The 24,549-nt window shown below is 40.0% G+C and overlaps 2 protein-coding genes and 1 pseudogene across 10 annotated transcripts in view; 2 read left to right on the forward strand and 1 right to left on the reverse strand.

The window, feature by feature from the left end:
• The window catches only part of SNAP23 (synaptosome associated protein 23), a 37,893-nt gene extending 36,441 nt beyond the window's left edge, over positions 1 to 1,452 (reverse strand). The window contains exon 1 of one of the 3 annotated variants that reach the window (XM_042942323.1): positions 1,387 to 1,452. The gene's annotated coding sequence lies outside the window, so the exon portion shown is untranslated. Of the gene's footprint in view, positions 1 to 1,259; positions 1,358 to 1,386 lie in introns of those variants that run through there. The other 2 variants (XM_042942322.1, XM_042942320.1) reach the window with 2 other exon arrangements.
• ZNF106 (zinc finger protein 106) overlaps positions 428 to 24,549 on the forward strand; it is a 62,019-nt gene continuing 37,897 nt past the window's right edge. For 6 of the 7 annotated variants that reach the window (XR_006203618.1, XM_042942263.1, XM_042942266.1 and 3 more), the window contains exons 1-2: positions 2,516 to 2,649; positions 20,667 to 20,752. Coding sequence is in view for 6 of the 7 variants with exons in the window: in XM_042942263.1 (XP_042798197.1) it covers positions 20,699 to 20,752 (54 nt within the window). In the remaining variant the exon portion in view is untranslated. Of the gene's footprint in view, positions 873 to 2,515; positions 2,650 to 20,666; positions 20,753 to 24,549 lie in introns of those variants that run through there. The other variant, XM_042942264.1, reaches the window with a different exon arrangement.
• On the forward strand, positions 19,247 to 19,940 carry LOC122222149 (annotated as a pseudogene).

A 24,549-nucleotide genomic window follows, 5' to 3' on the forward strand; every position in this document is an offset into this window, starting at 1 on the left:
AGAGCTCATCGTGTATCTCCAGGTGAAGTGGGGAATAACCTTTAAATAGTCGGCAACGGGCTAGATCTTGGTAGGTCTTGCACTTCTGGATTAGTGAGCCTGGACTTTATACTATGGCTACAGAAATCCATTGAAGGGTTTTAAACAGGTCCAGGAACTCTTCTGGGTACCTCTAAGAATAGAGCACAGTGCTGGAAATTAATAATTAAAAAAAAATAATAACAGCACTTCGAAGGAATCTACTTCTAAGGGTCAAGGAAAGTGAACCCTGAGAAATATCTTTTGTATATTGTAACACAGAGGTCATTGGTGATCTTAGTAAAAGCTATGTGGTGGAATGATTAAGTTGAAAGATAGATTGCAGCAATTTCAAGAGAGGGGAGGTGCAAAAGTGGGGAGAGGTTATAAAATGCTTTTGGAAAGTTAGGCCTTGACAGACAAGAGGTCAAAGTTTTTGTTTCTGTTGTTTGGATTTTTGTTAGAATTAAGACAGGAGAAACTTGAGCATGATAGGCAACATACAACTGAGGGGAAAAAATAGTTGAATAAACAGAAGTGTTAGTAGGTAAAGATCTTGAGAGAATAAGAGTAGAGACAATCCAAAGTACTGGTGGGAGGAATGGTGTTGGAAGAGAAATAAAGATATCTCCTCAATTATAATAAGAGGAAGTATGTGTCTGTAAGTGTGTCTGTTTAGTAACAGGAAGTTAAAGAAGTTCTCATCTGATGACCTCTGTTTTCTTTGTGAAATAGGAGATGAGGTCATTTGCTAATAGAAAAGGAGTTGGGGGTTTTAAGGAAAGTGGAGAAGTTTTCAAATATGGTTGTATAAAGTGACAGAACAAGTTGATCAGAGAAAGACTGGAGGACTGGTAAGCAGTGTCAAGGGCCTGTATAAGATTGGTAAAAATGAACTCTCCCTCTTCTATCTTGGTGTGTGGCTTTCTCAAGCACCAATCACTTCTTATAGGCAGAAGTGGACAAAATGTATGGTTGAGTTTATTTATGGTGTATTTATCCATGGTGTAATACCATGGTTCTTAATCAGGAACATTTTTGCCCTTGAGCGGACATTTGGCAGTGTCTGGAGACATTTTTGATTGTCAAGACGACAGGGATTGGGGTGGCGGATATAAAGGGGATACTACAGATATTTAGTATCCCGGAATGCTAAGTATCCTGCAATGCATAGGACAGCCCAAGAATCATCTCCAAAATATCAATAGTGCCAAGGTTAAGAAACCCTGATCTAGGATTACCTTGATGCTCACCAATGGCTGACCTTGGTCTTCTACAAGCTTTTCTTTGGACTATGGCCCTCAGCTTATAGGGTAAAGTAGTCCTTCCATTGCATGCCTTTAAAGGAGAGTAGAATGAGCAGCATACCTCAGACCTTCAGTGTTTAGAAGAATTGTGATGTCACAAACACACAATTAGAATAGTTCCTCAATCCTTTAGAAGCAAATCTGGGGGCGCTTGGGTGGCTCAGTCAGTTGAGTGTCTGACGTCGCTTAGGTCATGATCTCACAGTTTGTGAGGTCAAGCCCCGTATCAGGCTCTCTGCTGTTAGTGCAGAGCTGGCTGATCCTTTGTCCCCCTATCTCTCTTCCCTCCCCCTGCTTGTGTGCGTGCTCTCTCTTTCTCAAAAAAAAAACAAACATAAAAAGAAAAAAGGGGTTCGAAGCAAGTCTGGACTTACACATAGATGAAGGTGCTGCTTTGATTTTAGGTATTGCAGGTCTTGTTAAACATAGACATTATCAGAAGCTCAATAATATGGGAGGAGTAACACTTCACAACATTATTAATCCTAATGTAACTTGGTTTATCTGATTATTTGTAGTCACTAAAATAGGGAATATGTATGGGCTAAGTTTAATAAAGAAAATAAATATATTAAATATTAATAAAAATATAATCATTGGTATTCATGTATTCGCTCTTTGACAGGCACCCATTCATGGATAGGAACGTGACCTATATTATGTCTTTTAATCCTAGCAACACCCTGAGAGATAGCATTATCCTAATTTTAACTGTGAAGAAACTGAGGTTCCAAGAAAACTTGTAATTTGCCCGAAGTCATAAGTTACTAGCGGCTAGGTCAAAATTTGAACTCAGATCTGTCTGTCCTCAAGCTCTTGCAACATCCATTAAATTTCAGTAAATTTTCCAAGGCAGGAATGGTTGGAAATGTAGCTTAAACAATTGCCACTACATAAAGGGAATGCTGGGGATTTAGGAAGAGAGTAGAAGCAAAAGGAAGGCCGGGGAAGAACAAAGAGAAAGAAAAAGGAACGAAGGTTGGTCACAACTGAGTTCAGTGCAGCAGAGTAACTTCCTCAAGCTTGCCTGCCGGCCTTTGATCTTTCTTTTTGCGTAAAGCTTCTTTCCCCTGTGTCCGTTGTTCGCTCTCATGTGTTCAAATAAAGCTAGATTATTGAGAAAGGCGGACAGCAAAGGGAAAAAAAAAAGGGGGAGCGTGACGGTGGCGGTGTGCGCCTGCGCGCTGGCGGCGGCGGCGGCGGTGCCCGGCGGGGAGGGGGTCCGGAGTGGGCCGCCGGACCCAAAACTGAGTGGGGGGGCCTCAGGGAGTCCCCTCGCCGGGATCTTGGCGGCCTGATGGAGTAGGAGGGGTCGGCTGTGAGTGTGAGTATCGAGGGTCGGGCTGCGTTGAGGCGTTTCGGAACGGGAGGGTCCCGGTGGTCCGCGCCTAAGGTTTGGGGCTGCAGGACGTGGCCGGGTTTTTGCTCGTGCAGGCTGCGGCACAGGGGCAACCCCCTTCTCCCGGAGCCCGCGCGGTTTACGGGCAGGCGGTGCTTCTGGCTTCGGGATACAGATTCTCGCGGGGGCGTTCCGACTCTACTTCCAGCCCCGGCAGGAAACGTGCCTGCAAGAACCTTGACCTTTAGGGGAGGCCGCTGACCTCCTTCGGTCCCCGGTTCCTCAGGGATCCCGCAGACCCAGGTGCTTAAAGGCCTCCGGGTCACAGGCCAGGGACACCTTTCGACCTCTTGTGACTGACAGCCTCCGTTCTTTTTCCTCCTTCCGTCTTCTCTCCGTTTGGGATGCGTCTTAATAATAGCTACGATTTATGGAGCGCTTACTACGTGTCAAGCTAGTATTTAGTCTGAATCTCGGTGCATAATTATGGGAGGAGATGCTTTGCACTCAGATGCTTTGAGTCTGTTCAATTTAATCATCTTTAAGAGTCAGCCTAAGCCATTTTATTGGGAAGTTTGAGATTTCCATGGCTCTTAGCAACTTAGGACCATCCGAGTTAAGGGAAGTTCTTCTCTTACCTAGCAAATGGGTGCTTTATCTACCATAATGGTTTATATCAAATTTAGCTAAGCCGAAATAACTTGTGAGCACTTCCTAAAAGCCTAATAGTATTCCAAACGCCATGGGAAATCTTAAAATGTGTTCTAAGCCCTGTTCTCGAGTTTGGTTGTGAATGAATCCATGAAATATTTAGATTCAGTTAGGACTTATTTAGCATCTGCTGCATTGTACACTCCGGTGTGTCACAAAAAATTGATGAGATACTGTAATGGCAAGTGGATTTTTGAAGCATATTTCTGATGAGGTACCTAAGGGCTTGACTGTAATTTGCTCAAGCTAAACTAGCTAGGGTAAGTGGTGAAATTCACATATGCCAAGTCTCCTCTTTTTCCTGTTACACCAAGTTAGATATTCTAAGCACTTTTGGGAAGCAACTACATTACAGTTATAGTTTCTAGAGTTAACTCCTGAGTCTAGAGAATGGTATGTGCTTTTAAAGGTACTAGAGGGGCACCTGGGTGTCTCAGTTAGTTGAGAGTCTGACGTCGGCTGAGGTCATAGTCTCAGCTCCTGAGTTCGATCCCCGCATCAGGCTCTGTGCTGACAGCTCAGCCCCAGGGCTTTGGATTCTGTCTCCCTGTCTCTGCCCCTTCCCCAGCTCACACTCTGTCTCTCTCTCAAAAATAAATAAACATTTTAAAAAATTAAAGAAAAATAAAGGTACGAGGTAGTTTTTGAAGAGAACTTCAGCATGGGTTGGAAGGTGGTAAGAGGGTGTAAAGGAATCTGGTCAAGTTAGTTCATAATCAGTTGCTTTGATAAAAAAGATAATCTAAAAAGGAAAAACTGCAAATAGTAATTATTTATCTAGCTTAGAGCACAGCACATGTAGTCTGCTGTATAAGAGGCTTCTGTACAAGAAAAGGAAAGAATAATGGTAGATGCTAGATGAATTGGTTCTGGGGCCAGGAATGGCTCTGTGAGAAATATACATGTTATCCATTTCCTAATTCAAACATCATAGTGGGAAGTTTAGGATTAATTTGTGTATCCAGTAAATAACATGTAGGCAGACAAGTTGTGTAGGAATACTTCCAACTGCACATTGAAATGTGCTGTCTCCAATTGAAACCTTATAGTCAGTTGGGTTTTTTTCCTCTTCTAATCTGAAAGAGACTATCAAGAAATTAGAGTTCCTAAGTGTTCATCAGTAGAGGACTGGTTAAGTAAAGTATGCCTTTGTAAGAATGAGCCAGCTCTCTGTGTGCTAATACTGAGTAATAACCAAGATACATTAAGTGAAAAAAAAAGTGAAAAAAAGGTTTCGCAACCATCTGTGTGTGTGTGTGTGTGTGTGTGTGTGTGTGTGTGTGTGTTTAAACTGTGGTTATTTGTGTATATATATACCTAGAATATCTCTGGAAGAATTCAGAAGAAACTGGTGACAGTGACTGGAAGTTGAAGTGGCTGAGAAACAGGAGTGGGAAGGGAATTATTTTCTGTATAAGTTTTTAAGAATTTCTTATGAAAACTTTTAAACATCCAGAAAAGTAGAGAAAATACTATATTGAACCCATGTAAATTGGTCATTCTTTTTCAAATCTGCTGTTACATTGCTATTTGCTTTTATTCCTGACATTTCACCCCTACACACTTTAATACATGTCTCTAATAAAAAGAACATTTTCCTGCATAACTCAATAGCATAATCACACAAAACAACTAATTCTTGTATATTATCTAAAACCTAATCTTTATTAAAATTTCCCCAAATTTGGGGCACCTGGCTGGCTCAGTGGGAAGACCATGCAACTCTTGATCTCAGGGCTGTGAGTTCAACCCCCACGTTGGGTGTAGAGATTACCAAAAAAAAAAAAAAAAAAAAAAAAAATTTAGAAAATTAAATTAAAAAATTTCCCCAAATTGCCCCCCACTTATTTCTTCTTTTTTACTGTTTTTGATCCTAATTCCAATAAAAGTTTGTGCATTGCATTTGGCTTTTATGTCTCTTGAAATCTTTTCAAATCTAGAACAGTTAACTTTTTTTTTCTTTTTCATCATAACTTGTTGAAGAGACCCTGTCAATGATCTGAATTTAACTGATTGATTCCTAGTGATATCACTTAGCTTGTCACTGCTAACAAAGGTAAGGTAAATGCTTGATTGGTTTCAGGTTAAACACTTTGGGTACAATATCATAGGCTATGCTCTATACTCTAGTTTTTCTGCTATTAGTGATAGTAGTGGGTGATAGATAGTGATTGATTAGTGGGTTCAGGTGGTAAATTGGAGTTCTCCATTGAAACCAGCTGTACGCCCATTTCTATTTTAAAAATTTGAAACATGTTACCTATTGAAAATGTAAATAATTACCTTTAGAAAGAAAAGCTCACAGCCAGAAATTGCTTCTTCTTTTTTAAACTGAATCCCTGATTACTAGGTGGTAGTATCTCATTTTATAGAAAAGGAATTTGAAGTTCAGAAAGATTAAAATTTACTTGGGGTAGTAAACCTATTTTTTGTCTACTTCAGAGGTCATGCTTTTCCACCAGATTTTGTAAACTATAAACTGGTATATAAATATAAAATTATTATTACTCCTAGTAGTTATGTTACTTGTCCCTTTATGTCTTTTTGGATAGGTAATCAGTTTCTAATTATATTAGACTTTTTTGGAGTATCAGTAAACTGCGATAGGTCTCTTTAGTGTGATGAACATTCTGAAAGTTCAAAATATATGTGCAAGTCAAACTTCTTGATGATTTCTGGAGTTTCTGTTTTTTAATTTTTTTTTAATTTTTTCAATATATGAAATTTATTGTCAAATTGGTTTCCATACAACACCCAGTGCTCATCCCAGCAGGTGCCCTCCTCAATACCCATCCCCCACCCTCCCCTCCCTCCCACCCCTCATCAACCCTCAGTTTGTTCTCAGTTTTTAAGTCTCTTATGCTTTGGCTCTCTCCCCCTCTAACCTCTTTTTTTTTTTTTTTTTCCCTTCCCCTCCCCCATGGGTTTCTGTTAAGTTTCTCAGGATCCACATAAGAGTGAAACCATATGGTATCTGTCTTTCCCTGTATGGCTTATTTCACTTAGCATCACACTCTCCAGTTCCATCCACGTTGCTACAAAGGGCCATATTTCATTCTTTCTCATTGCCACGTAGTACTCCATTGTGTATATAAACCACAATTTCTTTATCCATTCATCAGTTGATAGACATTTAGGCTCTTTCCATAATTTGGCTATTGTTGAGAGTGCTGCTATAAACATTGGGGTACAAGTGCCCCTATGCATCAGTACTCCTGTATCCCTTGGGTAAATTCCTAGCAGTGCTGTTGCTGGGTCATAGGGTAGGTCTATTTTTAATTTTCTGAGGAACCTCCACACTGTTTTCCAGAGCGGCTGCACCTATTTGCATTCCCACCAACAGTGCAAGAGGGTTCCCGTTTCTCCACATCCTCTGCAGCATCTATAGTCTCCTGATTTGTTCATTTTGGCCACTCTGACTGGCGTGAGGTGATATCTGAGTGTGGTTTTGATTTGTATTTCCCTGATAAGGAGCGACGTTGAACATCTTTTCATGTGCCTGTTGGCCATCCGGATGTCTTCTTTAGAGAAGTGTCTATTCATGTTTTCTGCCCATTTCTTCACTGGGTTATTTGTTTTTTGGGTGTGGAGTTTGGTGAGCTCTTTATAGATTTTGGATACTAGCCCTTTGTCCGATATGTCATGTGCAAATATCTTTTCCCATTCTGTTGGTTGCCTTTTAGTTTTGTTGGTTGTTTCCTTTGCTGTGCAGAAGCTTTTTATCTTCATAAGGTCCCAGTAATTCATTTTTGCTTTTAATTCCCTTGCCTTTGGGGATGTGTCGAGTAAGAGATTGCTACGGCTGAGGTCAGAGAGGTCTTTTCCTGCTTTCTCCTCTAGGGTTTTGATGGTTTCCTGTCTCACATTCAGGTCCTTTATCCATTTTGAGTTTATTTTTGTGAATGGTGTGAGAAAGTGGTCTAGTTTTAAACTTCTGGATGTTGCTGTCCAGTTCTCCCAGCACCATTTGTTAAAGAGACTGTCTTTTTTCCATTGGATGTTCTTTCCTGCTTTGTCAAAGATTAGTTGGCCATATGTTTGTGGGTTTAATTCTGGGGTTTCTATTCTATTCCATTGGTCTATGTGTCTGTTTTTGTGCCAGATTTCTGGAGTTTCAAAAAAGTTTTGTACAAAGAAGCATTATGCAGTCTTAGTTCTTGTGCCTTAGGTCTTCTAGGTTTAAAAAAATATATGAGTTAGGGGTGCCTGGGTGGCTCAGTCGGTTGAGGGTCTGACTTTGGCTCAGGTCATGATCTCGCTGTCCATGGATTTGGGCCCCGCGTCAAGCTCTGTGCTGACAGCTCAGAGCCTGGAGCCTGCTTCAGATTTTGTGTCTCCCTCTCTCTCTGCCCCTCCTCCACTCATGCTCTGTCTCTCTGTCTCTCTCTCTGTCAAAGATAAATAAACATTAAAAAAATTAAAAAATATGTGAGTAGAAAGAAAATTTAAAAAAATTAACAATGATACATATATATTGCTTAATTTTTTGAAAAGAACAAAAAGGTCTATAGTGAAAAATGAATTTCCAACCCCCATGCCCTCAGTTTTTTTCCCAGAGTCAAAACCTATTACTAGTTTCTTGGGTATCCCTCTAGATAAATTCTACATATGTATGTATGTCATTAGGGTAAATTTTGACATTTATGTATAGAAGTATCTTAGTAACATAACCTAAAATAATACTGTTGAAGGTTATGCTCCAGTTTTTATTGTTTATATCCAAACACCTTTGCTAACTTTTATTCATTCATTTATTCAATATTGAGTACTTACTCTATACCAGATGGTGTGCCAGGTCATAGGAATAAAATAATGAACACAACAGACATTCCTGCTAGCTGTAATGGAGTTTACTGTCTATTGGGAGAGACAGTCATTAAGCGAATAATTATACTAATGACTATAGCAAAGATTTGGTACCAACTTGGTGCCAGACACTTAATATGGATTTTCTAATTTATTCCTCATAACAGCTCTATGACATTGATTCTGATAATATTTTTGTTTTATGAATGTAGAAACTGAAGCACAAAAAGGTTAAACTACTTGGTCGAGATCACACACAGCTAGTAAGTGATAGAGCTAGGTTTCAAACACAAGCAGTCTGGTTATAGAGATCTTGCTATCTTCCTTTACCCTAATGTAGTGGTTTTTAATGAGTTTGAGATCATCTCCTAGGGAGGTTTGGAAATTTGGGGGGTATTTTTAGTTTCAAAATCATTGAGAGGATGACACTGACTTTACTGGATAAAGATCCGGATGTTAGACATCCTGCAATGTAAAGAACATCCCTACCCTATACAGTAAAAACCTGTTGTACATTTTACATCACTTTCAAGTGGCCCAGAGGATGTTCATGTAGGTGAAAAATCTGTTTCTGATCACATGAACTTAGAACTAATTTGTTTTACACATGAATTATTTTTTGTTCTGTTTTGTTTTTGCATAGAGCACAGTTACTGTGTAAATCAAGAGATTGTATTTTCTTTTTTTTTAATTTTTTTTTTTAACGTTTATTTTTGAGACAGAGAGAGACAGAGCATGAACAGGGGAGGATCAGAGAGAGGGAGACACAGAATCTGAAACAGGCTCCAGTCTCTAAGCTGTCAGCACAGAGCCCAACGTGGGGTTCGAACTCACGGACCGCGAGATCATGACCTGAGCCAAAGTCGGCCGCTTAACCGACTGAGCCACCCAGGCGCCCCTGTACTTTCTTTATTTCAGAGTTTACAAAGAGTTGGTCACTATTTTGGAAAATCGTATCACGTTCCTGGTATTTTCATCGATATAACATGCTTTTGTCAGTCTGTATTTGCAGTTTTCACACTCATAGTCTTCATCTAATATAGTCATGCCCAAGCATTTACATGTTGAAATAAATATTATTTTATTTTTTAAATTTTTAAAAAAAAATGTTTTATTTATTTTTGAGAGAGAGAGAGAGGGTACCAGCAGGGGAGGTGGCGGGCTGGGGTGGAGGGGAGAGAATCTGAAATAGGTTCCATGCTTACAGCACAGAGTCTGATCCAGAGCTGGAACTCATGAACTGTGAGAAAATGACCTGAGATGAAGTTGGACACTTAACCAACTGAGCCACCCAGGTGCCCTTATATTGATATTTAAAATTTGACATGTGTAAGTTACAGTCGCTCTGAATTTCACTAAGAATAGGAGCTATTATAAAATATTTATAATAAAAAGGTATAAATACCTTGAAAGAAAAATTCCATGGTGACCTTTCGGACAGCTGCTTGAAGAGCATACTGAGGATTGTTTCTCTTTTTTTTTTTTTATGTTTTCTTATTTATTTGTGAGAGAGAGAGGCAGAGCATGAAAAGGAGGGGCAGAGAGAGAAATACACACAGAATTTGAAGCAGCTCCAGACTCTGAGCTGTCAGCACAGAGCCCGATGTGGGGCTCGAACTCACGAACCGCAAGATCATGACCTGAGCTGAAGTTAGACACTTAACCAACTGAGCCACCCAGGCGCCCCGTACTGGGGATTGTTATAATCATGTCTCATATTTATGGATGAATGAAAATTCCCGTAACATTTTAGGGAAAAAAAAGAGGGTATTGTGTCTGATATGGTTGAGAACTGCTGCTCTACTGTCTGCCTCAGAAATAGTCACAGTTGTGATAAGTGGTAGGAAGGAGGTACAGGATTTTAGGAGAGAAGTGTGTATGAGGGAGTATGGCCTAATCTGAGAGATCAGGGAGTGCTTCCCCAGGCGAATGACATTTGGAGTGAGATTTGAAGGATTAATAGTTACCTAGATGGAAAGGAATAAAAACATTCCAGGGAGAGGGACCAGCATATGAAACAGCTCTTTGGAGGACTTTGTTAAGTATTTTGGTTTTTGATCTTAAATACTTGGATGCATTGAAGGGCTTTTTTATTTTTTATTTACATATTTTTAATGTTTATTTTTGAGAGAGAGAGAGAGAGACAGAATGTGAGTGGGGGAGGGGCAGAGAGAGAGAGGGAGTCACAGAATCCAAAACAGGCTCCGGGCTCTAAGCTATCAGCACAGAGCCTGACATGGGGTTCGAACTTGGGAAGAACAAGATCATGACCTAGGCCAAAGACAGACAGTTAACTGACTGAGCCACCCAGGCCAAGGGGCTTTTATTTATTTATTTATTTTTAATTAAAAAAAAAATTTTTTTTTAACGTTTATTTATTTTTGAGACGAGAGAGACAGAGCATGAGCGGGGGAGGAGAGAGAAAGAGGGAGACACAGAATCTGAAACAGGCTCCAGGCTCCGAACTGTCAGCACAGAGCCTGACATGGGGCTTAAACTCACGGACCGCAAGATCGTGACGCGAGCTGAAGTCGGACGCGAGCTGAAGTCAGACGCTCAACCGACTGAGACACCCAGGTGCCCCAAGGGGCTTTTAAAAGTAAGGAACTGAGGCATAAAACATAAGAGCTTATGGTCTTGGGGCGCCTGGGTGGCTCAGTCGGTTAAGCATTCAACTTCGCCTCAGGTCATGGTCTCACAGTTCATGAGTTTGAGTCCTGCATGGGGCTCTGCTTGGAATTCTCTCTCTTCCTCTCTTTCTGCCCCTCCCCTGCTCGCGCGCTCTCTCTCTCTGTCTCTCTCTCTCAAAATAAGTAAACAAATAAACTTAGAGTGTATGGTCTTGGCTTTTTCAGCGTATGGTTGAAGGAATCATAGAAGTGAATGTTTAGGTTGAGGTGAAATGGAAGTAGACTAGAATCCTGAGCCATTTCATGAAAGACATATGCCATTCAAGAATCATCCTAGACCCTAGCAGATTTGTCACTAGACCTAGGGCCTCCCACTCCATCACAAGACTGAGGAGAGCATATCTTCTTTGATCACCCTCACCTGCTTGAACATTGCCTGGAGCCATTCAATCAGGTTGAAGGCTCTGAAAAGTGTAAGCATGTGTCTAGTTCTGATCATGGCTTAGTAAGCTCCTACTGGCAGACCTTCCTGCAGATAACAGTTATTAAATCAGAAGTACATAAAGCAACTAAAATCACTGGAGAGTTACCCAAAGCAAACAGATTCTGGAAGGGAATTAACACTTGAGGAACTGATGCACATGATTTCCCATTTTCATGGCTCCAGTCTGTGCCAGGTAGGGTGGTTAAATTTCTGATGTTAAACTTCTAGTGTCTTTGGCCTGAAGAACCAAAAGATAAGGCTCTAGGCAAACACACCTATTGGGAAGTAAAAGGAGAATCCTGGAAAATAGAGAAGCCTCAAACTCTTGTGAATGAACTCTACTGAAACCTTGACAGAGTGTGGAACTATGCATGTGTAGAACAGACTCTAAGAAGTTCAGCTAAGGGTGAAAGAACTGAATTGAGATTTCATCTACCTAAGAAACAGATTTTGCAGTTTGAGTCAACCAATTTACATACCTACTAAAACAAAAATAAATTAAAAAAAAAATCACTCTTGGGGCACCTGGGTGGCTCAGTTGGTTAAGCGTCAGACTTCGGCTCTGGTCATGAACTCACGGTTTGTGAGTTGGAGCTCCACGTCAGGCTCCTGCTGATAGCTCAGAGCCTAGAGCCTGTGTCAGATTCTGTGTTTCCTTCTCTTTCTGCCCCTCCCCCGCTCGCGTGCGCGCACACACACTCTCTCTTTCAAAAATAAACATTAAAAAATTTAAAAAAAAATTGGCACTCTTCAGAGGAATATAAAGGAATTCAGAGTCTCCACAATATAACATTTATAACATCCAGCATATATTCCAAAATTACACATACAGAGGATCAGGGAAATGTAACCTATTCTCAAGTTAAAAGACTATCTTAGTCTTAAAATACTCAAATGTTGGAATTAGCAGGAAAGGATTTGAAACTTTTGAAAAATATGTATTAGTAAAGAAAAGGAAAATGATGCACAGGAAAATATACTCGTAAAGAATGAGTATTAGGGGACATGGGTGGCTCAGTGGGCTGTGTCTGACTTCAGCTCAGGTCATGATCTCACGGTTTAAGTTTGAGCCCGACATCAGGCTCTCTGCTGTCAGCACAGAGCCCACTTTAGATCCTCTGTCTCCCCCTTTCTCTGGCCCTTCCCCACTTGTACATGCTCTCTCTCAAAAATATTTTTAAAAAATGAGTATTAAATAATCAAATGGATATTCTAATGTTGAAATATACGAAACTGGAAATAAACTGGTTGGGCTAAAAGCAGAATGGAGACGCCTGAGGAGAGAATCCATGAAATTAAAGATCAATAGAAATTACTCAGTATAAAGAGCAGAAGAAGAGTAAAAGAGAAAAAGGAAGAGATCCTCAAGGACCTGTGGGCAATATAAAAAAACCAACATACTACATTGGAGTGCCAGAAGGAGAGGTAAAAGAATGGGGAAGAAGAAAAAATACTTGAAAATGTAAGGGCTGAAAACGTCCCAAAGTTAGTGAAAGGCATAAATTGACAGATTCTGTAAGCTCAGCACACCCTAAGAAGGATAAAGACAAAACCATGCAAACCATAAGTTTAACAATGAAGAAAACCATGACTAGGTACCTCACAGTCAAACTGTTGAAAGCCAAAAATAAAAGGAAAAATCCAGAAAGCAGCCAAAGAAAACATGTTATATACAGGAGGATAATCATGAAGGCCAGAAAGCATAGAAAATCTTTAAAATGCTGAAAGAAAAACTTGACAATCCAGAATTACAGATTCAGTAGTATAGCATTCAAGAATGAAAGTGAAATAAAAATAATGTCAGTTAAAAGAAAACCAAGAGAATTCATTACTAGCAGATTGCACTACAAGAAATGCTAAAGTTTGCTCTAAAGGGAAATGATACCAGGTGGAAACTTGACTCTTCATCAGGGAGTGAAGAACATCAGAAAAAGTAAATAAGTGGATAAATACAAATCTTGTCCTTTTAATTTCTTAAAACAACATACAACTGTTTAATAAAGATGCATCATCTTGTGGAGATCATCACATCATATAGATATAAAACATACACCATAAAGCATGGAATGGGAGTTGGGGTAAATTGACCTATATGGCTATAAGGTTTGTAAAATGTACTTGAAGTGGCAAATTATTATTATTTTTTTTTATGTAACCCTTTTTTTTAAATTTTATTTTTTAAAATTTACATCCAAATTAGCATATAGTGCAACAATGATTTCAGGAGTAGATTCCTTAATGCCCCTTACCCATCTAGCCCATCCCCCCCCCCACAACCCCTCCTGTAACCCTCAGTTCTCCGTATTTATGAATCTCTTCTGTTTTGTCCCCCTCCCTGTTGTTATATTATTTTTGTTTCCCTTCCCTTATGTTCATCTGTTTTGTCTCTTAAAGTCCTCATATGAGTGAAGTCATATGATTTTTGTCTTTCTCTGGCTAATTTCACTTAGCATAATACCCTCCAGTTCCATCCACGTAGTTGCAAATGGCAAGATTTCATTCTTTTTGATTGCCAAGTAATACTCCGTTGTATATATATACAACATCTTCTTTATCCATTCATCCATTGATGGACATTTGGGCTCTTTCCATACTTTGGCTATTGTTGATAGTGCTGCTATCAACATGGGGGTGCGTGTGTCCCTTTGAAACAGCACACCTGTATTCCATGGATAAATGCCTAGTAGTGCATTTGCTGGGTTGTAGGGTAGTTCTATTTAGTTTTTTGAGGAACCTCCATACTGTTTTCCAGAGTGGTTGCACCAACTTGCAATCCCACTAAAAAAAGTTTTTTTTAATATTTATTTGTTTTTAGAGGGAGAGAGTGTGAGCAAGGGACGAGCAGAGAGAGAGACACACACAGAATCTGAAGCAGGCCCCAGGCTCTGAGCTGCCAGCACAGAGCCCAATGTGGGCCTCGGACTCATGAACCGTGAGATCGTGACCTGAGTCGAAGTCAGACGCTTAACTGAATGAGCCACCCAGGTGCCCCTGAAGTGGCAAATTATTAACACAGAGTACAGGGTAAAATGATAGGGTGTATTTTGTAGTTCCTGGAGCACTCATGGTAGAGAAAATGTGAAGAAGCACTGCTAAAAAGCTAGTAGAAAAATTAAAGTGAATAATCCAAAAGAAGACAGCCTAACAGAAATAACAGATTGGCTAAAAGTAAATGCATGGAAAAAAGATGTGTGTTTCAGTCAGTAAGCATAAGAAGGCTAGAATGGCTATGTTCATGTCAGATAAAGTAGAGTTCAAGATAAAGTGTGTTGGGACACCTGGGTGGCTCACTCGGGTGAGCGTCTGACTCTTGATTTTGGCCTAGGTTATGATCTCACAGTTCGTGGGTTCAGGCCCCACATCAGGTTCTGTTTTGGGGGTGTGGAGTCTGCTCGAGTTTCTCTCTCTCTCCCTCTCTCTCTCCCTGTCTCTCTCCCTGTCTCTCTCCCTGTCTCTCTCCCTGTCTCTCTCCCTGTCTCTCTCCCTCTCTCTTCCCCTCTCTCTCCCTCTCTCTCCCTCTCTCTCCCTCTCTCTCCCTCTCTCTCCCTCTCTCTCCCACATCTTTCTCTGCCTCTACCCTGCTTGCTGTCTCTTTCAAAATAAATGAGCTTAAAAAAAAAATTAAGTGTGTTGCCAGAGTTAAGGGGGTCTTTTCATAATGATAAAAATGTCAATTCATGACATTATCATAAACACATACGTGCCAAACACCAGAGCTTCATAATACATCAAGCAAAAATTGATACAGTTAAGGAAAAGAAGGGGTGCCTGGGTGGCTCATTAAGTATCCAACTCTTGGTTTTGGCTCAGGTCATGATCTCGCAGTTCATAAGATTGAGCCCAATGTCAGGCTCTGTGCTGACAGTGCAGAGCTTGCTTGGGATTCTCTCTCTCACCTCTCTGCCCCTCCCCTGCTCATACTCACTCTCTCTCAAAATAAACTAAAAAAAAATTTTAAAAATGGGTAACAATCATAGAGACTTTAACATTTTTCTCAATAACTGATAGCTAAAGAAACAAAAAAATCAGTATAGATCTGCACCCAACTACTACAGAATACATTTCTTTTCCCCAAGTGTATTTATAAACCAGATGCCAGGTTGTAAATCATGTCTCGATAAATTCGAAAGGATTGAATTAATATAGAATATATTCTTTGACCATGATGGGATTAAAGTAGAAATCAAGATGACTAAAATATCCCACAAATATTTGAAAATTCAGTTAAACTTCTAAACCTATATCAATGAAGAAATCACAAGAGAGATAGTGATTTGAACTGGATGGTGAAAATACAGCATCAAAATTTGTGGGATAATGGTAATAGCCAAGAGGAGCCTGAGGAGGCATCATGACCAAATGTAATGTGGTATCCTGGTTGAAATCCTGGAAGAGAAAAAGGATATTAGGTAAAAAATCTCGTTGAGGTGCCTGGGTGGCTGAGTTGGTTAAGTGTCTGACTTCAGCTCAAGTCATGATCTCATAGTTCATGAGTTCAAGCCCTACATCGAGCTCTGCACTGACAGTGTGAAGCCCGCTTGGGCTTCTCTCTCTCTCTTTCTCTCTCTGTCTCTCTGCTTCTACCCCCCTTGCATGCACTCTCTCTCAAAAATAAATAAGCTTTTTTAAAAAATATATGGAAATAAAATATGGAGTTAAATTAATAATTATCAATATTGGCTTATTAATTATGACAAACTATTATACTAATGCAAGGTATAAATAATACAGGAAACTAGGAGTGGTATATAGGGGTGCTTTGCTATTTTTGCAATTTCTCTGTAAATCTAAAACTATTCTGATAGACATAGTTTATTAAAAAGTGCTTTAAAAATTTGTAGGATGCAGTTAATGGCATGCTTAGAGGGAAGTTTATAACTTTAAACACTTATTTTAGAAAAAGGAGGTCTAAAGATAGTGACCTAAAATTCTACCTTATGGAGCTAGTAAACAAAGAGCAAGGTAAATCCAAAGTAGGCAGGAGGAGAGAAATGATAAAGACAACAGACGCAATCAGTGAAATAGAAAAAGGCAAACAATAGACAACATTACAAAGCCAGAAGTTCTTTGAAAAGATTAATAATGTTGATAAACCCATAGATACACTAATAAAAACAACACAAATTACTAATATCAGGAATGCAAGGGATTTATCACTACAGATCCTGTAGAACAATAAGGGGATATTATAAACAACCTTACGCCAAAAAATTTGACAATATAACTGTGCAGTTTCTTGAACATATCAACATACTAAAGCTGTCACAAGTTGAAACAAAATCTGAATAAACTCATATTAAAGAAACGGGATAATGATAAAAAAAAAAAAAAAAAACAACTTCCGTAAAGAAAACTCAGGGCCATAATGGTTTCACTGATGAGTTCTATCAAGTACTTTTTGTTTGTTTGTTTTTGTTTTTTTTTTAAACGTTTATTTATTTTTTTTGAGACAGAGAGAGACAGAGCATGAACGGGGGAGGGGCAGAGAGAGAGGGAGACACAGAATGTGAAACAGGCTCCAGGCTCTGAGCCATCAGCCCAGAGCCCGACGCGGGGCTCGAACTCACAGACCGCGAGATCGTGACCTGAGCCGAAGTCGGACGCTTAACCGACTGAGCCACCCAGGCGCCCCTTGTTTTTGTTTTTTAAGTAGGCTTCACCACCGTGCAGAGCCCAATGCGGGGCTTGAACTCATGATCCTGAGATTAAGATCCGAGCTGAGATCAAGTCTGATGCTCAACTGACTCAGCCATCCAGGCACCCTGAATTCTGTGAAGTATTTAAAGAAGAAATAGGGGCATCTTGGTGGCTCAGTTGGTTAAGTGTCCGACTTCGGCTCAGGTCACGATCTCACAGTTTTTGGGTTCAAGCCCCGTGTCAGTCTCTATGCTGACAGCAGGGAGCCTGGAGCCTGCTTCAGATTCTGTGTCTCCCTCTCTCTCTGCCCCTCCTCTGCTTGTACTCTGTCTCTCTCCCAAAAATAAACATTAAAAAAAATTAAGAAATAACATCAATCTTAAACTTCCAGAAAATAGAAGGGAATTGCTTCCAAACTCATTTCACTAGTGCATCATTACCCTAATAACTAAAACCAGATAAAGATGTTACAGATTTAAAAGAAAATTACAGAAACATGCCTTATGTACATAGAGCCCCGTATGATTCTGAGCAAAATATTAACAAATCATAATACGTTACGATTAAGTGATCTTTCTGATACAGCAAATATAGTAAAATGTTATATGGCAGAATCTAGGTAATAGATATAGGGATATATGGGAACCTGGATGTGGGATGTTCACTTTGAGAACCTTTCAGCATTTTTGTGTTTGAAATTTTCCAAAACACAGTATAGGGAGAAAAGAGAATATTATGAACAGGTTTGTATTTTAAAGAGATTACTTCTGCTGCAGTGTAAGGAATTGGGAAAGTATAGGAATACCTGAGAGTAGTTTGAGAGAGGGTGCTGGGACCTGTTAGGAGGATATTATACAGCTGTTCTTTTTAAGGTGACAATTTCAAGGTAAATTAGAGCTCTGGGAAAATTTCCATGCTGTTGGAATGCTGAACTTTTGAACAGTACCAAATTTTGTCTAAGCATATTTTTTTTTACTACTTACTTGCTGAGATATTTGGATCTATCACTGTATGCATGTGAGCTGTTAGTAAACAGTAGATTTTTGACATTTACAAAGTGATGTTGAGGAGTTTTGCAAATTCAAAAATTTGCAGACACCACTGCTTTAGCACATAAATTCCTCCCTAAAATCTGATGAAATATATGGTGACCTTTGCAGACTCAACAATTTTTTAAATATAGGACGAAGGCATTTAGGAGGCTTAATGTCTAGGAGTTATAGATTAAATTAGGGTAGTTTATAACTTCATTACTTCACAATTTTAAGGTCCCTAAGGAGTGAATCCAGGCAAGGAAGCAGATATGTCTGTTAGAGCCTGGTGTTTCATGTGTGGAAGGAAAAACAGTGATGCTTGGGAAGTGAAATTAAATTCTCATGTAAGGCATCTTTGAAGGGACATAAGAGAAAAATATGCTAGCGCTAGAGGATTGTAAAATAAACCTGGTTTTAATCCAAACCTCAGTATTTACTCAGCTCTATCTCACATTTGGTAACCAAAGATAGTTCCATTTGGAACAGTTCTACAAATGCTTATGGGATGCCTGCATTATGGCAAACATGGTTTTAAGTGCTAGATCTATACTAGTGAACAAAATATACAAAGTCCCTGGAAATAGAATTAAGAATTAAAAATAAATATATGCTATTTCGGGTAGTAAGAGATACTTGCCTCAGATGTCTTTTGCTGTTTAACAAGCTAGCCCAAAATTTCCTGGCTTAAAAGAAATATCTTACTGTCTCTTAACATTCTGAGGGTTGAAAAGGCTCATCTGCATGATTCTTTAAGTCATCTTACTTGGGGACCCTCATTGGCAGCTTACCTGACATGGCTCATTCACCCAACATGGCTGTCAGATGGTGCTGGTCATTGGGTGCTCAGCTGGGCCTCATTTCTTTTCCCCTTGTCCTCTCCTTGTGGCTTGGGCTTCCCACAGCCTGTGGCTGGGGAAGGGAAAATGAACCACACCTTCGATGGGTGGTGGTGATAAGATTAAATTGCAAAAGAATACACAGGGTGGGAGATAATGCTGTGGCCCTCTACAGAAACAGCCTACCACAGTGCTATTAAAAATATAAAAATCAGGTAGCATACCCAGTAGTTCCATGGATCTGCCTCTTCCTTCAACAGTATTTGGATGTATCAGACCCAGGGATACCCCTTCTTCTAGCCTTCTACCAGCCTTCTACCACTCTCCAACCTCTTTTCCAGTTGCAACCTTCAGATCCATCTTCTAAGCTATCCCTTGCCTCTGAGACCAGCTAACGCTGTGGTTTTTGGTTTTGTTTTTAAGATTAGTTCCTTATTGCCAAACATGAGCTCCTGGATTTGTCAGAATTATTCCCCTGAGGTGGTAGCTGCTGTCAACCTCCTGGTCAACCTGTATCTGCAGGTTTCCTACACCTACTTCTCTCTGGGCTTATATATCAACCATGATGTTGTGACTCTGGCACTTCTACAAGTTAACTGAGGAGAAGTGTGGGGGTGCCCACTGTCTCCTCAAGATGCAAAAACTAGTGGGTGGCCGCACCCTCTAACACAATATGCAGAAGCTGTCCCAAGATGGGTGGGGTGAAACCTTGGACACTAGGGGAGACACTATGGTCTTGGAGAAGAAACTGAACCAGGCCTTTTTGTATCTGCATGCCTTGGGCTTTGCCCATGCAGACCCTCATCTCTGTGATTTCTTGGAGAGGCATGTACTTGATGAGCAGGTGAAACCATCAAGGAGATGGGCAACCACCTGACAAACCTCTGCAAGCTGGCTGGTCCCCAGGCTGGGCTGGGCAGGTATCTCTTCCAAAGGCTCACCCTCAAGCATGACTGAGAGCCTCTGGGGCCCTCTGAGGGCCCCTCTGGCATCCCCTTGGTATCAGGCTTCTGCCTGAGCCTCTCCCTGCAGCCTCTAGGCAGCTTTTTAACTGCCATGGAGCCCTCTCCCGAACCGTGGACCAAATGAAAACAATAAAGCTTTTGCAGCAAAAAAATAAAATAAGCAGATTAACAGGAAGAAGGAATGGGGAGCAAAAGATATAGAATTGTATAGGTCAGGTAACGCCTCCCTGATGAAGCAACATTTTAGATACTTGAGAGAATGAGCTATGAGAGCCATAAGGACATCTTAAGGAAGCATATTCCAGGCAGAGAGAATAGGACATATAGAAACTCTAAGGTAGGAGAATCCTTGGTGTGATCCAGGACTAGCAAGAAGGGCAGTGTGGTGGGGCATGGAGTTAGATTGAGAGAAGCAGATATTGTGGCCAATGGCAAGGGACTGGATGTCCTGTGAGTGAGATGGGAATCTGTTGGAAGATTTTGTGCAGAGTAGTTAAGTGATCTGACTTAAATTTTAAAAGAATCCTGTTGTGAGAATCTTTGGCTCCTGTTTTGAGAATGGACTATGAGAGGACACGAGTGGAGCTAGAGACTCAGGTCAGTAGGCTAGTGCCATGTGAGATGACAGACCTGCTAAGTAGTGAGGCTGGGGTGGGTTTGGGATGCATTTCAGCATATGGGAGTGGCAGGATTTGCTGATGAGGGTGGATATGGGGTGAGAAAGAGGGATCGAGGATGACTTCCAAAGTTCGAATTTTCATTTACCAGCGTGGGAAGACTGGGAAGAGCAGGGTGGAGGTGAGGGAGACGCAAGACTTGTACTTTTAGCTTGCGTTGAGGTGAATCTAACAGGACATCTGGGGAGAAAAAGGTTGCTAATTGTTACTTCCTCATTGCAGGTGTGACGTTGAGTGCTTCAGATCTGGTCACTATGGTACGAGAACGAAAATGCATATTGTGCCACATTGTGTACACCTCAAAAAAGGTAATAAATAGAAGAGGGAGAATCCGAGGCTTTTGTGACTGATTTTTTTTTTTCCCCAGAGACATCACGTGGAATTTGTAGATAGGTGAAAGCTTTTAATGGTGTCTTGTTTCTTAAACCATAGTCTCATTCCACTGGTTTCTTTTTTGCTGCCTCATGAAGCCAATAACTGCATTATTAAATCTCTACCCAGAATTTGAAGATACTCAAAAATCAATAATAAATAGTTACTAATTTAGTCAGTAACTAGTTACAGAGAAGATGCCTTAAAATTCAATTTATTTGAAGTTATACTATTATCTGAGGAGCTAAGGATACAGCATTTGTTGTCTGTACCCGCATTCTGCTTCTGCCCATGCTTGTGAAAAGTGCAGCACATCGAAAATGGTGTTAGCAATACCCTAGATGTCCACAAGGTGGGAGTGTTGCTCAGAGAAAAAACACATCTTTCAGAACTGAAAAGAACTTGTACCTTAGGGAAATTGACTGCAATTTGTCTCACTTTTTGCTTTTTCTTGACTGTGTCGTTTGGTTTTTAAGTAGTGCTGCTAGCTAGAATGCTGAGAGATTTTTCTCTAAGCTTTTTTTTTTTTTAATTTTTTTAATGTTATTTAGTTCTGAGAGAGAGAGAGACCAGAGCACGAGCAGGGGAGGGGTAGAGAGAGAGGCAGACACAGAATCCAAAGCAGGCTTCACGCTCTGAGCTGTCAGCACAGAGCCTGACGCAGGGCTCAAACTCAAGAACTGAGAGATTATGACCGGAGCTGAAGTCGGACACTTAACCGACTGAGCCACCCAGGCACCCCTCTAAGCTTTTAAGATGTCCTGGATTGTCACTGAAAATTCAGAGAACTGGGAAGATTATCATGAGCTAAGTTAGCCAGAGAAGTTTGAGTGAACCTAGAAAGATGTTTGGGAGAAAGATGGTTTAAAGAAATAAAAGAGAAAGATATTTTAGGTGGAATAACAACATGTACAAAAGTGAAGAGGTAGAATGGAGTGTAACAGTTCTAGGAGTCTATCAGAAGGCTTATCTGATTAAAACAGTTTTGTTTTGGGAATAGTGGGACTGCAATATAATTTGTAATTTAAATGCAGATAGTTATAAACCGTGTTGAATGCCAGGCTGAGGGGTTTGATTATGATCCATCCAGTAGGCTCGGGTAAAGAAATGTTTTTTGTTTGTTTGTTTGTTTTTCCTGTTTGGGATTTCTGTTAGTGATGGAAAAATCGGTTAGGAGTTTATTTATTCGTTTGTTCATTAATATTGTTTTAAAGTTTATTTACTTAGAGAAAATGCAAGTGGGAGAGGGGCAGAGACAGAGGTGGAGAATCCCAAGCAGGCTCCATGCCATCAGCACATGGAGCCCCACACGGGGCTTGAACTCATGAACCCACGAGATTGTGACCTGAGCCAAAATCAAGAGTCTGACACTTAACCAACTGAGCCACCCAGGCACCCAGTTGGGATTCTGAAATCATGTTTAATAATATGGCTGATATCTTTTACAAAAGTAAAAGAACTGTTCTTCTAGTTTAAAATTTTTTTGACCAAGGTTTATGCTAATTTGTAATAAATAGAAATTCCTTATGGCTCCTTTCAGATTGGAGGGAGATGGGAACTAGAGAAGATGTGAGAAGGATAGGCAGACACTCAGGTGTCAGACTTTCATGGTTTCAGACTTTCATGGTGTAGGAGCCCTATCTTGTGATATCTCATAATTTTGCCATTTTAAGTCTTTGGACGTTTCTTCTACTCTAGTTTAAAACGGTTTTGTCTCTTTATATTTTTCCATGGATCATAATGAAGTTAAATTAAGAGCTGTGATTGATTACCTACTCCTGCCTTAGGAAATGCCAATGATAGGTTTCTTTTTTTTTTTTTAATGTTTGTTTTTGAGAGAGAGAGAGTGAGCGAGCATGAGCAGGGGATGGGGGGGAGGGAGGTCACAATTTCTGAAGCGGGCTCTGAGCTGACAGTTGAGAGCCCGATGTGGGGCTTGAACTCACGAACCATGAGATCCTGACCTGAGCCTAAGGTGGATGTCTAACCGACTGAGCCATCCAGGTGCCCTGTCAATCATAGGTTTTTAAGTGAGGGAATGTGTGATTTAAGTGTTCAGATTAATGTGTTGTGGTGCCTGGGTGGCTCAGTCATTTGAACCTCCAACTTTTGATTTAGGCTCAGGTCATGATATCGAGCTTCGTGGGTTCAAGCCCCACCTCGGGTTCCGTGCTGACAGTATGGAACCTGCTTAGGATTCTGTCTCCCTCTCTCTCTCTGCCCCTCCCCTCACATGTGTTCTCTCTCTCTCTTTCTCAAAAATAAATAAATATTAAAAAAAAAAAAAGTTAACGTGGTCTAAGAAATTAGCAGAATGGGTTAGTTGAAAGGAATAACTCTGCTGGTTTTAGATAGATTATGAATAACTTATGTTGAAGCAGTGCTTTCTTCTAGTCTCCCAAACTAGCATAACCCTAATTTCTCCAAATATACTGTGGAGAAGAAAAAGAACCTAAATGTCCTAAGTATGGGGAAAAGCTGTATACTGCATCCCTGAGCATTCTGATGCTCATTAATTTATGAAAGGCTGAGAAGCCCTGGAGTTAAGAAATACTAAAAAAAATAATAATAAATTTGTTGTTTTCAGTGTTTTCTAAATTTGTTCAACTGCCAAATCTTTTTAAAAAAAATTCTTTCCTCCTTCTTCTTTAGAAAATATAACATAGTTAATATAGAAGAACTAAATAGAAGCTTGATAACTGAGCAAGTATGCGTTTGGGGCTATTACTCTAATCCCGTGCCCATGGATCTTTCCTAGTTATTTTGAAAGCTCAGTTGTCACACTATTTGCATTCATTCCTTGGAGCAGGATGGGAGAGGATTTCAGATGTAAATTTAGGAAAAGATTTGTGAAGTGTTTTAGACAATCAAGTCATGTTAAAACAAGTTTTGAATGATAATATTTTTATAACTGAAATAGAATATAGAATTAATTTTTATATCAGGATGACCTATTTCAGTGAATGGTGTTTTGGTCAGAATGGTTGCAAGAAACAGAGGGACTTAAATTTAGCTCAAGAAAAGGGAATTTGGCACATGTAAATCTCATATAAGGAAAAATTGAACAAAGGGATGCATAGGGATTTGAGTAGGTGTTGTATATTGTTCATGGATTTTTTCATTGTTTATTATGTCACTAACTTGATTCAGCTTTCAGCTATGTAAGTGTTCATTGTAATTAGTGGCCAATCAGGTGTAGGTAGAAGGACGTCACATGTAAAGCCATCCTCCAAGTGAAGCATTTGTAGAGATAGGAAGGAAATGATGGTCATCTTCAATAAAATTGTCATTTAAGGGATGTATTTTGAATCACATCCCTGTTTGTCACACTGTAGTAGATAACTTAAAGTAAGAATAGGTTATTGAGTTGTACTCTTTGACAAATGAATTGTATATAATGAGAAATCTGAATGCACTAGATGGTTACAGTGCTTTGATGTCAAAAACGTCAGGATCTGAGTTCTAGTTTGACCACTTGATTATCTCTGACTCTGAGAGGGCAAGACTGAATATTTTCACACTTATCCCTTCAGTGTCTAAGTCTGTACTTGGCATATAATAAGCAGTGATAAATATTTGGTGAATAAATGAGTTTGCTCCTGTGTATCCTTGTATTCTTTTGAAATTAACAATATTCCCTCAGCAGTGTTGTGCAGTTCATGTGAAGAAATGTTTGAGGCACTTAAACACAGGGCACGGTCAATAGTAATAGTCAACAATTATAGTAGCCCTT

Source organism: Panthera leo, chromosome B3 (genome assembly GCF_018350215.1).
Source record: "Panthera leo isolate Ple1 chromosome B3, P.leo_Ple1_pat1.1, whole genome shotgun sequence".
In the NCBI taxonomy this organism is placed as follows: Eukaryota; Metazoa; Chordata; class Mammalia; order Carnivora; family Felidae; genus Panthera; species Panthera leo.